This window comes from Corvus kubaryi, unplaced genomic scaffold, assembly GCF_017639235.1.
Source record: "Corvus kubaryi isolate FWS band 111438036 unplaced genomic scaffold, C.kubaryi_AGA036_p1.0 37382, whole genome shotgun sequence".
NCBI classification, from domain to species: Eukaryota; Metazoa; Chordata; class Aves; order Passeriformes; family Corvidae; genus Corvus; species Corvus kubaryi.
In genome coordinates, this window is record NW_024581124.1 from 5,635,968 (window position 1) to 5,649,314 (window position 13,347).

At 46.6% G+C, this 13,347-nt stretch overlaps 1 protein-coding gene and 1 long non-coding RNA gene across 9 annotated transcripts in view; both read left to right on the forward strand.

Annotated features, from left to right (window-relative positions):
• The window catches only part of LOC121667930, a 982-nt gene extending 589 nt beyond the window's left edge, over window positions 1-393 (forward strand). Inside the window, exon 2 of the long non-coding RNA XR_006017196.1 lies at window positions 242-393. This is a non-coding gene — a long non-coding RNA (uncharacterized LOC121667930). The remainder of the gene's footprint in view (window positions 1-241) is intronic.
• Window positions 1-13,347, forward strand: part of KDM2B (lysine demethylase 2B) — a 108,326-nt gene that overhangs the window by 83,093 nt on the left and 11,886 nt on the right. For all 8 annotated transcript variants that reach the window (XM_042035116.1, XM_042035117.1, XM_042035119.1 and 5 more), the window contains 2 exons: window positions 8,255-8,479; window positions 11,747-11,890. In XM_042035116.1, coding sequence (XP_041891050.1) covers window positions 8,255-8,479; window positions 11,747-11,890 — 369 coding nt within the window. The remainder of the gene's footprint in view (window positions 1-8,254; window positions 8,480-11,746; window positions 11,891-13,347) is intronic.

Genomic DNA, 13,347 nt, shown 5'->3' on the forward strand with positions numbered 1-13,347 from the left:
GCCCGCCGCGGGCGCCCCGGGCACCGCGAGTTCGGCACCTCCCAGGGCCCCGAACGCGCCGCGAGCGGGTGGTTGTTGCCTCTCGGGGGCTGCCCTGTCCGCGGCAGAATTGTTATTTTTTTTTCTATTAAGATTCCTCAAATAGCTGAGAGGGCTGCGGGACTTGGGGGAGAGTCTGATGCTGAGCCTGGCTACCTTGTCTTGGTTTGATTTATAGCTAAAGCCTCCTTTCCATTCCCAGGGACGAGGGATGTAGAAGAAAGAGAAGGATGTGCGCCGAAATGAAAAGAGAACTTTTATTAATACTTGCAGGGTTTATTCTCTGAAGGCTTTTTTTTTTTTTTTTTCCCCCTGTGGGGGAAGGAGAATAAACTTTTTGAATTTATGAAGTAATCTGTGAAAAATAATCCAGAACATATGTTCTAGATTGCGTATTTTACTCTCTAAGAACTGCCTAAGCAATTAAAAATGCACCAGGAATAGTATTAAACATGTGTATGTAATTTAAACATAAACTTGATAGTTTTGTTCATAACTCGAGGTGTTTCACTCTTTAAAATAGCCTAATATTTTGCTTTTAGAGACAAGTTTCTACGTAGGCCAGGTGTTCAGTCTATCCTCCAAAACCCATCTTGTTTTGAACAACTTTACCTTGTTTTGCTTCAGAATTGCATATAGAAAACAGGGCCGAAAAAGAGTTTGGGGTGGTGGTGTGCCTTGGGTGCTCCCCAGGGATGGCAGATCTGATGCAGAAACCTTGGGGGAGACAGTGTGCTGCACTGGCCTGGTGTAGTGTCAGTCCAAGAACCTAAGATGAGGTTTAGATGAGTAACTTTATTAAGCCTTTACCTACTTCTGAGGATTGTGTGAATGTGCAGGCCTGTGCTGCTGCTCAGTTCACTGCTATGCTCCCAGACAAAGTAGTTAAAATGTCCCAGTCCTCTTCTTAAATTTATTCTCATGCCAGGCCTTTTCCATTTGTGTCTGTGTCTTGGTGCAATCACTGCCCACTTTTTAAAAAGAGCTAATGGTTGGGAGAGCAGATTGGTCTCAGCTGTATTGTACCAGCTGTGAAATTGCTACTTGGAGGTGCTGGTTCTTGCTGGATGAATCTGGAAAGTTGGTTATGTTCTGGGATTCTTCAACTCTTCTAAAACCTGAGGCTTTCATAGCATTTTTGTATCTTAGAAGTTTAAAACGAAAATTACTGCAAGCAAGGGGAAATCTTTCTTTTGGAGTTTCTTAAGAGTTTTGGTCTGATCCTAAACTATAACGCAGTGACCTATGTACCAAAGACCTGTGGAATGTTTTCCTTTCTGTTCAGAACTGTTCCAGTGGTAAAACACCTCATGTAGCTCCAGCTGTATTTTCATACAGGCTTGCTTTAATGTCTGCTTACCCTGTTTTTCTACACAGGACGTGTCAAATCAATATTATGTTGCTTTTTCTACTGCAACAGCCCTTGTATGTAACAGGTGAAAGGCTTCACTTCTAAAGGTGTAGTTGAACAGCACAATTTCAATGCTTGAGTAGAAGCTGCAGATTTTGTCACTTTTTATGCTGACTTTCTTTCCTCTTTCCCTGGTCTGTGTCTAAACTAAGAAGGCAGAAAGACTGCGGGGTCTTGCAGCACAGAGCACACAGGATTTACTGCACTTGTGGTAGTTACCAGCAGTGCTGGGGTCTTGGAAGTGTGTGGGTGCCGGGGCTGTGTCCTGGGCTGTGGGGTGGGCAGCACCTGCCCCAGCCCACCAGGTCGCTGTGTTGCTCCTGCTGTGAAGAAATTTGATTTCTGACTGTGGCATTTCACTGTGTGTAAAGAGAGGAAACTGCCCCTGGCTGGGGCAGGGGGATTTGTACTGAAGCAGCAGTAAAAAAAGCTGCATTGTGCCCCAAGTCTGTGTAACTTACTGGTATCTTTAAGAGCTCCTACTTTTAATGCAGCTTATCTCCCAAAGCATATTTTTGCCAATATATCTTATTCCATCCTCCAGGCCTAACTTCTGCCTCCTCACCACCAGAGGAAAATAAACAGGGGGCACTGGCATTGGCCAGTTAATCACACCCTAAACAACATTGCTATGTTGGCAGAAAAGCTGCTGGAGTATCATTAACACCCAGATGAACCTGCAAGTATAAACTTTTTTATTCTCTTTCTGTTTTCTTGTGGGAAATTAGTCTGATTCAGTAGCAGAGCTCTGTGTGGTCACCTGGAAGGGTCACTAGGAGCTACTCTGGTTTTGGTAGAAGAGGATTTTGTAGGTATGAGCTGGAGGAGATGGTGGCAGTGAACATCTGGAGAGGATTAATGCTGATTGGGGATGGCTGGGATTGAAAGTTCCAGTGCCTTCTCTTTCCCTCCAGTGCTGCTTGTTTAATGAGGGACCTTGGACTTGGAGGACACCTCCACCCCAGCAGGAGCATATTCTGAAGGAGGGTGATATAACTGTAAACACTCACTGTGAGGAAAACAGCCCTCCTGGAGTTTACATTGCAGATTTTCGGGCAGATATGCTTTAGTCAGACATGATCCGTGGTGTTGGCATGTGCTCTTCAGTTAATACAACTTTTAAGGATGTTATTGTCATCGGTGTATTTTTTTTGCTGTCTTACTCTAGCTTCTTCCTTGGCCCCACTGCATTCCTGCAGTTACATCATCCTGTCCTTCCTTCTTCCTCTAAGTTCTTCCTTTGACAAGGGTTTCTGTTAATTGCTAAACAGACATAAGGGTTTAATACGGAAGAACTGTTGACTTGGTAGTGATTATTCCCAGGTGTCACCCCAAGACACCAGGCTCCTCAGGGAAGTGGTGGAATCACTGTCTGTGGAAGTGTTAAAAATACATGTGGATGTGGTGCTTGGGGACATGGCTTAGTGGTGAACATGGCAGTGCTGTGTTAATGGTTGGACTCGATGATCTTTGAGGTCTTTCCAACTTTAAAAATTCTGTGATTGTGTAGTGCCTGGCAGTGTGAGTGTAACAGGCCAACCTTGCCAGGCAGCCAAGGCCAGTCCCCGTATTTTGGGGTTAATGTAGAGTTACTTGGTCTGCACCACTGCTGGGAATTGTCAGTTTGAGTGCGTTTCTAGCAGGAATGCCAGAGCTCCCTGCCTAAGGAGACTGGGAGAGGGATGGGGCACTGGAGCTGGAGAGGATAGTGCTGCTCATTGCCCTAGGCAGCAAGTAGGAGCCTTGTCCTCCAGAACTTGGACCCTGTTTGGATGGAAAAATGCACCTCTGATGTGATGGGAAAGGGCAAAGACAACCGACCAGAAGCCTTTGCTGTGCCATCCCGTGGGTGTCTGCAGAGCCCAGTGTTGCCTGTGACCCAGCCCATTTAGGGTGGTGTTTTAGGTGACAGCAGTTGTGAGTTGTGGGTTAATGCATGTGGCTTTTGTAAAAAATTATTTTCCCTTAGTGTTTATTTATCAGCTCTTACAAAGAAACACGTGGTAATTAGATTTGGCTATCCTAATTCTGTTAAAACAATTTCATTGGGATGCAGCGCCACATAAAGCTCTAAGCTCAGGACTGGCACCCAGCAAGTCCTGGGTCCTCATCTTTGGGGGCTGGTCAAACTACAGTAAATGAGAATAATCAGAATTTGTCCATGTGTTACAGAAGGAAATCACCCATGTCTTTCAAATGCAGGGGATATTTGTGTGGCACAGCACCTTGAAGCAATGAACACTCCACACGTAAAAGATCTTGTCTAGGGCAGATTTACACAGTGGATACTACATGAGCTGTTCAGACTGTACGTGGTTGAAGTGCTTCAGGGTCTCGCTGAGCTGCCCACCTGAGAAGCTCTTCAGAACAGCCCCACTTGTCTCCGGGTTTTTTTTGGAGATGTTGAGTCTGAAATAATGGTTTGGTGCTGCTGGCAGCAGTTTAAGCAGGTCACTGAAGCTGAGTGGTGGAATAAGAGCCATGCCCAGGTAAAGGCCACTTGCAGAAGAGCTTGTTTCTAGGCTGCAGACTTAGTCAGCCTTGCTTTGAGAACTGGGACCTCCTTCCTTCTGGACTCGGTCACAGGGTCAGCTGATCTTCCTCTGCAGGGTGGAGGAGTTTGTGAAGTTGCCTGGTGACATCTCCAGCAGATCCCAGTTGGTGTTGGGACAGCAGCTGGGGAACATCAACACCTATTTAATGATGCATTCAATGGCTGATAGCTCTTGAAGTGTTTTCTCCAAAGCTTGATGTTCATAGTATTTTTTTGTTTGCCTGAGGTCTTGTGACTTACTCTTTGTAATTTCGAAGGCTAGAAATTCATTGCTATAAACATCAGGGTTTTGTTGCTGTTGCAGTAAGGATTGTGCTCAGGGCAGAGGCCCTTCCTTAGTGCCTCTGGTCCTTCTGACCCTGCTTGGTGGTTTTTCAGTGACAGCTGAGCAGGGCTGGAACGTGTGAAAGTGTGCTGAGGTACCTGTAAGGTGGCAGTGGAAACTTCCCAGCAGCCAAATGTTTGTCCATAACCAGGATAAACTCATGTTCTGAGCAGAGGCTTCCAGGTAGCTCATTTCCTAGGGTTGGTTTAGAATTGTGAGTGTTGTACCTGGGCTTATTCCCAGATCGGCACAGCCTTGTTGGGAGACTCTTAATTGCTGGTGACCACCCCACCTGGTGCCCTAATTGCTGTCCTAAGGGAGCATGTTGAATTTGGTGGGGTCTGTAGGAGGCCAACACTTCAGAAAATCACTTTGCAAGTTTGTCCCCCTTCCTGTTGGAGGAGTGGGCATGTTTAAGCACTGTTGGTGTGGGAGGGTGAGCCCAGCTTCATGACTAGTAAATGGTTTTGTAGTGCATAGGATATTACATGTGATGGCCCAAGTGTACCCCCAGTGCCCAGGTGCTGTGTCTGCTTCAGAAATAGGAGCAAGTTACCTTTGTGTGTCATAGCAGTGATTTGGAGAGCACCAAAAAAAAAAATCCCACAAAAGAAAAAAAACCCAGCAGGATGTCCTATTCACATGTCTAGAAGGCAGTGCAAGTCCACCAGCTTTCTAGGTTTCAGTGTAATAGAGACAGGGGTTTAAGATATTAATCCTAATATGTTTCAGCAGCTGCTTGCACTGCCTTTGTTGAGAGCTTGGCAGAGGGGCTTTCGCCACTTCAGCATCCCCCTGCCTCTCTTTTGAAGACTTGCTGTGGCCATAGAAGTTATGAGCACAGTTTTTGTGGAAATGTTGGAGGACGTAGTGGGTGGCTGGTGGTGGTATTTCAGGCAGGATCTGTCTCAGCTTCCTGGCTTCTGTTGTAAGGTTTAAGGGGGAAAAAAAAGTCTTCAAGTTTGGTACAATCTTTGTTTCCTTGGCAGTTCTCAGAGATGGCTGTGGGGGGCTACAGAGTCAGCAGGCCCAGACTGTGCTTGAGGGTTGCATCTCCTTGGGAAAGCAGATGGTGGGGTCCCCTACACAGGAGTGAGATTGTGTTGGCCTAGAACCTGGTGTAGGGCTTGGTATGACACCCAGCCCTGAGCCTCAGGCCGCGGAACTGCTGTTTGCTGGCCACCATGGTAAGCCCAGGATAAGGAGTGCTGCCATCCCCTATCATGTGCTCATTATTTGCAAGACAAATCCATGGAGTTGTGCTGGGAGGGTGGCAAATTGCAGTACAGAGATGGGGACAGGAGCTGTGGAGGAGATTTTACCCAGTCTCATTACCAGGGCTGGTACGTTGTAAAACTGCAGTTTGAGCTGGAAATCCTGCAGCATCTCCTCACTAACATCGACCTGGAATTTATCTGGCTGTCTGCCACATGCTAAATAAACCCCAAGCCATGTTGGAGGCTCCTTCTACCCCCTTGAATCCCAGCCCCTTTCTGGGAGGAACCCATAGGCCAGATTTTCTTCTGTGGAGGTTTTTAAGCGACCACTTTTGGAGCCCCTTGAAATTAGATACGAGTGGGAATTCCTGCAAGGCCTCTCCAGCCTTGCTGGCTGCGACATCCTGGAGTGAAAACGTGGCTTGGATTGAGGATTGGTTGGTTGGTAAATTAGTACAAACCCAGCTCGAACAATTTGCTAACGAGCAGTGAAGAGCTTTGGGTAGGCAAGAAATGTTCCATACAGTGAGATGGAGGTCTGCACCTCTGCTGTGTGCTGGTGGTGTCTGGAAGGAAATCTGAGTTGTGTGGTGTGGTCTGACTTCAGGCTTGTTCTTGTACTTTTCACCTTCCTGCTTTTGTGGGGTTTTTTAGGATTCTCAAATTCTGTGTTCAAGTGATGCCTTTTTATCACTTGTGTCTTTGCAGTGTCCTGGCATTTAAACTGTTGTCCTCAGAATTAGGACTTGGCTCGTATTACTGTGGCAGGAGCAGGAGTTGTCTTTCAGCTGGAAAAGTACAGAGTTCGATTTTTCCTTGAAAGCATTTAAAAACAGCATTCTGATGGTGTCATAGCTGTTGTTTGCCTCAAACTTTATCATGTTGCATCCCAGTAGGAAAGAGTCAGGTGCTCACACAGAATCTTCCATGTGCTGTTGTCCAAGGGGAGCTGCCAAGGTTGTTGTGCATGTTTTGGTTTAACTTGTTCCCGCTGATATCCAGCCCTTCATTCGTGTCTCGCCTCCCTTCCTAGCTGAAGGAGACTCTAATAGAATGGAGGAGTGATTCATGCTGAGGAAGAAAATTATCTCTTATCTAGGTTGCCTCTAAGCCAGTCCTGCCAGAGCCGACTTTATCCTTGAGAGGCTGGAAAGTTGGTCTAGAAGGTAAATATTTATTCTTTAGAGTGTCTGACATTGATCTGAAATCCAGGCGGCTGCTGCGGTTGCTGATGGGAAGGAAGCTGTGCTCGTCCGTGTTCACGCACCACGGTGAGATTCATCCTGCACACGGAACAAAATCTGTTCTGGAGGAGTGGAATTAAAGACTAGCAGAAATCTGCACAACCTCATGGACTAAGTAGTGTTTTCTCCCACCTTAGTAATGATAGTCTGTAGGAGAGAAAGTTTAAGGGGTCTAGCTCCTTACTTCTTTGCTCTCCCAGCACTGAGATTCTGGGGATGGAGGCTGTTAAAATATCAGCACTTCTCTGCAGCTTAGAGAAAGTCACTGGAGCTTTGCTAAGTCAGCTGGGAGGAAGATCAAATACACTGCAGTGTGGCTTCCCTTCAGGGTTGTACAGCAGGACACTCAGGGAAGCTTTTGTACGACCAAGTGGAATGTTTCCACATCTTTTCTTTTAAAAACTGGTGGAATTTCTGCATGGCTCCCTACAGCCAAACTGCCCCCGTCTTGATTATTGCCCAGAATTCAACAGGAACAGAAAGTGAAACTGGGTGGTCTGTTGGTCATATGCTAAGATGTGCAGAAAATGGAAGAGTTGTATAAATGCTAAACCAGATGAGCTTTGCAGTCCTGTTATTATCATCTTTATGGAGAAAGCTGTCAGGGGTCAGTATGAGCCAAGCCAATTCTTGCATAATTAGCCCCATACAATTACATGGTATTTAGTGATGTTTGGCTTGAGCTGTAAGTTCTTGTGTATAACAGGGAATTTCTGATGAGAACATGGAATTTGGATGTCCAGAGTGAATATGTTGCAGTTAACCTAATCATTTCAAATCTTTTCATGCTCCTTTAGTTTCTGTCTTAAAGGTCATTGAAATCTAGACCTGGGATGCCCTTTTTAGCCTTTGCACATCATCAGTTGGTGTTCTATTTTTGAGCACTTGATAGTATTGGATAGGAGGGGAGCTACATTGGAAGGGTTTTGTAGCATTTGTGTTTTATTTCCTACTTTACCACTTGGCAGTAGTTCATACTCTCCTGGTTTCTTAGGGAGATTACTGGGGGCTTGAGCTGTTGCTGAGTGCTTCTCTGCTGTACCTAACCACCAAATTACTTTTGCTGCTCCTTGGATTCAGCAGAGGAAGTCCTTCTCGCTTAATCTGAGCACAGAACGAAGAGGTCTCTAGCCCAGAGCTCAGCACTGGCACAGATCATCTCTTGACCCAAGCCTCACTTGGGACTTGGTCCTGTGTTGAGCTGTGCTTCTCCCTGCCCTCCTGTTAAAATGGGCTTTCTGTGATTTTGGGATCTCTCATTTATGTCCTGGCTTCTGTGCCTTTTTACAGCACATCCTTTCTTGGAAAGGCGATGGAACTCCTTTATGTCTGCGAGTGATCATACGTATCTGCTGAGTGTTACTCGTGTGTGCATAATTCCAATAACACCGCTCAGTTTTCCACACAGCTCAGCAGGGAGGTGGGGTATGCAGCTGACCCTGTGTGTGTGTGTGTCTCTTCCAGAACAGGGCAGTCGGGCGGCCCAAGGGGAAGCTGGGTGCTGCCTCTGCGGTGAAGCTCGCGGCCAACCGGAGCACGGCGGGCGCCCGGCGGCGGAGGACGCGATGCCGCAAGTGCGAGGCGTGTCTGCGGACAGAGTGCGGCGAGTGCCACTTCTGCAAGGACATGAAGAAGTTCGGGGGGCCCGGCAGGATGAAGCAGTCCTGCATCATGAGGCAGTGCATCGCTGTAAGTGTGCCTGGGCCTGCAGCTCGTCTGCAGAGCCCTTTCGTCTCGCTGTGTCTCCTGGGTGAGCAGGTGCGGGATTGGGAGCCCTGCTCTGAGTAGTCTCTAAAGTGCATCGGACAAAAGTGTGTAATCTCTGCCCTCTCAGCTCAGATCCCTTCTTTCTCAGTACTTCTCGTCCTCCCCAAATCTTAAGCCAGAATGCCACTAAAACTTAGCAGCCCAGCTTCCCTTCTCAGCAGTATAGAAGTGGAGATTGTCAGTACATCAAAAATCAGCACTCAAATCACCCTCAAACTCTGGGATTTGGGGGAAAAGGGGAAAGAGTGGGAAGCTCTGATTTAAAGGGCGAAGAGGTGTGTTTGGTTTGAATGTTGGAATTTCCTGAGAAAAGCTGCCCTGCAATCATCTTTGCCGTCTTACCCACATAAATTAAGATGTGCGAAGTCCTTGACTGGCAGCCTCCAAGATTTTGGTGTTGGTGACCCCAGCCCCAGGCTCCTTGAGATCTGAATTTCAATTTGTTTGCTGTTACTTAGGCATAGAACAGAGGGTCTGATCTGAATGAGACAGAGCGCCATCAATCCAGAGTCTTGTCTTCCTCAGGGACTGGAAATGGCTGTCAGGGAAAGAGCATTGGAACAGGGCAAGCAGGCAGTTGGTTTCCTGGGCTCCTGTGATACATTACTTAGGAGCTTCTCAAGTCACAAGCGATAGCTTTCTATTTAACAAATATTGACAGATTAATCTTCTATTAAGTTGTTCAAGCAGCTTTTGAATCCGTTGCTGCCGTGCTGACTTGTGGAGCTTCTTCCCAGGTCTTGTGTCTGCAGTGACTCTGTTCAAGGCTAAAAATCAGCTTTAGCTTTTATCTTAATTCTTTGGAAGGTCTTGTTTATGCTGTTGTTATGGGTTTGGTTTGCCTTTGTTGTTGTTTTTTTAAGGAAAGGAATGTTGTTTATTCATAACTGAAATATCACCCTATCTGTACTGATTTCTCTCATTACAGTACCCTTCACTTAGTATTTGGGGGGGTTTTCTTTTAATTTTTAGGAGACGGCTGAAGTGGAGGCATTAAATGACTTCACCTGACGCTGATAAAAAAACTGATAAGCACTTAAGATTTTCTGTAGTTGCTCATGGTAGCTCACTCCATGTCCTGTTCCAAGCTCTGCACTGTTCCTGACATAGAGGATTGGGTTCAGCGCTGCCGGATCTTTCAGTAAAGTACATGGAATATCCACCTTTCTGCAGAGTGCTTTTGCAGCTCAAGTGTCTTTTCTTTGAACACTTGATTTCCTGGAGTGTGGCACGAATTGAACAGCATGGATGAAGAATTTATTATTCTCCAGGGGCAAGAAATAGTGAAATCATGCTGCCTTTTTAGTGGAAGGACTAAATTAAGGCTGCAGTGTGCTTTCTCATCCTTACTGATGAAGGAAACTTTCATACTAAGCTGTTTCACTCTTGATAACATAAGTTACCAAAAGACTGAGCCTTTTGGAGATGATCTGGATTCTCTTCTAGCTGAGTGTAGTCATCCTCTTTCTTCCAATGAAGATGTATTTTTCGTCTTGTTGCCTAGAGTTTTACTTCCAGTTAGGACAGAGGTAGCCAGGGGACTCTGATTACTTGTCCCGCCTTCATATGCACTGACAGTGACTTTTCTGCACTTTTTGTGTTGGTGCAAGTATCAGGAGAATTATTACAAACTCTTAGAGCAGCAAAGGCACAGAAAATTAAGGAGTTGAAGTGTTGTAACTTTCAAGGTGCTTTACATTTCTGTAAGCAATCCTGTTGGCTTTGCTCTTGTTCTGTAACAATTCAGTAGTAATAATATTGTGCTACCTATCCACCAGCTTCCAGCCAAAAAAACCCTGCAAAATGCCGAAGCTGTCTGGAAGTAATGATTCCTACAGTTCTGGGATTGTGCTTGCCCTGGTTAATAACATGGACAGTATTAACTAGACACAGACTTTCATTAAGCTCAGAAACCTTCAGAGAGCCGATGGTACTGCTGTTCAGAGAGCAGGAACCTCCTCTGCACTTCCATCAGGAAGGAAAGCAGGAGTGCCTGGGACACTGTTGCATGGAACAGGTCTGAGGGGAGCGTGGGGCTTGGAGGACACGTTGTGACAGCGCAGCTGCTGTTCCAGCCCCTCAGTGGGACAGAGCCAGTTGTGGCACAGAGGAGGTTGCCTGGGCACCCTTGCTTCCAGCAAGAAAAATTGTACTGCTGTTTGCAAAATGCTCTGTGCTCTAATGGCTCACTGCAGCTGGGCTTCCTCCTGCCTGAATCTTGCTGAAGGATGCACCGTTGCTGCTGAAGTTTGGGTTGCAGTGCAGGTATCCACTTAGGGATTATTCACCCCATCCACAAGAGATCCTTGCTGTGAAAAGCCACATCTCTGCCTCTGGCTGTGTAATAGTTAAGGGCTTGCAGCCTAATCGATTGCACTTCCCTTTGTGGCCAGCTTAGGATATTCCTTTTCTTTTTTGTAGTGAGGTTTATACCTTATTGCTGCAAACCGGAATTTTGTTAATCATTAGCAAAAAGGTGGCTTTTTAATTAGAGTGGCATTCAGTGCTTTGACATGGGTGACAGGTATGTGAGATACTGCAGTTCCCTTTCTGCCTCAGCGAAAGACAGAAAAAAATCTGTGTGATCTCACTTGTGACACATGCAGGAGAGAATCCTCTTTCTAAGTGAGCAGAGCTTTTTGCAGTGCTCAGGTTGGGAGCAGGGCCCTGGATAATGGACTGCCAGTCAGGAGAAGGTCTGTTCTTGGTTCTCTTGTGGGCTTGCTGTGAGACCTGGATCAGGTCCCATAACATCTGTCTGCCCTGCCTGTAAAATAGGGGAGCTGCCAAATTGCGACTCGGATTATGAAGCCTAATGGATGTGAATAGTGATGTTCTAGGTTGCTTCTATCCCCTCCCATTGTACACTGGTGAAGTGACTTGCATGCCAATGTCTCTGTCAGCTCACAGATTCAAGGAGCCCACCACAATTGCATTTTCATCCATCCCAGGAATGCTCCCTGAATCTGTTTTGCTACAGGGAGGACACTTTGGTAAAGTGTGTCCTGTGGAGCTTGGTTTGGTACCCAGCCCAAATTTGTTAACAGGTTTTTTTTTGCCTTCATGTCAGTTTGCACAATTAATCCCTGTTTATCTCCTCTTTGGAATGAGGATACTGTAAATGCACATTGAGCTCTTGTGTTTCTATGTCTGCCATGTCTTGATCAGTTCTTTCTGATGCTTAAACAGCCGGTGCTGCCTCATACTGCTGTGTGTCTGGTGTGCGGAGAAGCTGGGAAAGAGGACACTGTGGAAGAGGAGGAGAGCAAGTTTAATCTCATGCTAATGGAATGCTCCATTTGTAATGAAATCATACACCCAGGATGCCTTAAGGTGAGTACAAGGATGTGATACACGTTGGAAACAAAAGCTGAATTAGTTATCACCTTAATGTAAAAGTCGTGCACAGAAATTGGGAGGCTTTCAGGTTTTCATTTTTGGACAGATCAGTAAGTGAGCAGAGAGCTGGTGTGAGGAGCAGGGTGAGATCTGTGGCACGCACAGCCCTGACCAGCAGGCAGGGTCCTTGGTGTAAAAAGCATTCCCTGGGAGCAGAGACCTGGCTTTGGACATCCCCTGAGCGTGTGTGCATGCAAAGACCTTATGGATTTGTTTCTTTCTTTTTGCCCCCTGTTTAAGGAAGTGAGGTGTTTCAGTTGGGATGGGGAAGGCGGCGCAATCTGCCTGTACTTCAGCATGAGATATTCCCAAATCCATGTCAGCAGCTTCTTGCTGAGTGCCACGAAGTACAGGTGAGCGATTGGCTGCTCATGTAGGTCCAGGCACAGATGTGCCTTAGGGTGGCAGCTGGCTCTAAAGATGTCAGGAGCAAATGCTGGAGCAGGAGGAGTGCAGCTCTGGAGAGCAGCCTGAGCGAGTGTCAGGCTGCAGGAGTGCTCACCCTTGGCTGACTTGAGTCCTGTGAGCAGCTGTATTCTTTGCTGGTAACAAAAGTGTCATTTTGGGCATATCTTTGCGCATTAGCATTTAGAAGCTGCCTTTCTCCAGAGCTGGTTTCTTTCAGCTGATCAGCCATTTCCTGTTGCTGATTTGTTTATGGTTAAAGTGATGTGCCAAAGCAAATGCATTCTGACACACCATGCCCCAGAAAGCAGCGTTTGGGCCCTTCTGGGATGCCTGGGAGGAGAGGTATGTGTGTTCCTAATGCAGGCCCGGGGTGCAGCTCTCCTGGCCTTGCATTTCTCCTGAGCTGTACGTGGTGCTGCACCAAGCTCTGTGCTGTCATTTATTAGAGCAGAACGTGGGGAGCTGGCAAACCAGAGCTGTGCCTTTCCCTGATTCATGGAGCTGGTGCTCAGTTCCTGCCACAGATGGGCTCTGAAAGGGAGCTTTGCTTGTTTGGCTCTGCTTAAAACAAAACTTTGGGGGCTGACGAGGCAGAGGAAGGAGCTGCTCGTTTTAAGAGGTACCTTAATTCTGGCTGCTTTGCTATTCCAACCCTTGCTGGAAGTGCCCTGTTCTCCCCCATCTCTGCCTTTGCAGTGTCCATGGCACCTCAGGGCTGAGTTCAGAGGACAGTTATTGTCTAGTGGCAGCTCAGGTATGGTTTCCTCTCCCCATACTACATTTGGGACTAGTTGTACAGGATGTGGGTCAGATCTGTGAAGTCAGGGAAGTGCTGTTTGCTCTCTTACACGTGCGTGGTGTTCTGAGTGCTCTTTTGGTAACTAGGAGCAGCATTGCTTTGGGTGTTCCTGACAATTAAGCACTGGAATATTTACTGTGTGCCTTGTATTTTGATTTCTCAGTGCTTCTGCTGAACTGAAATG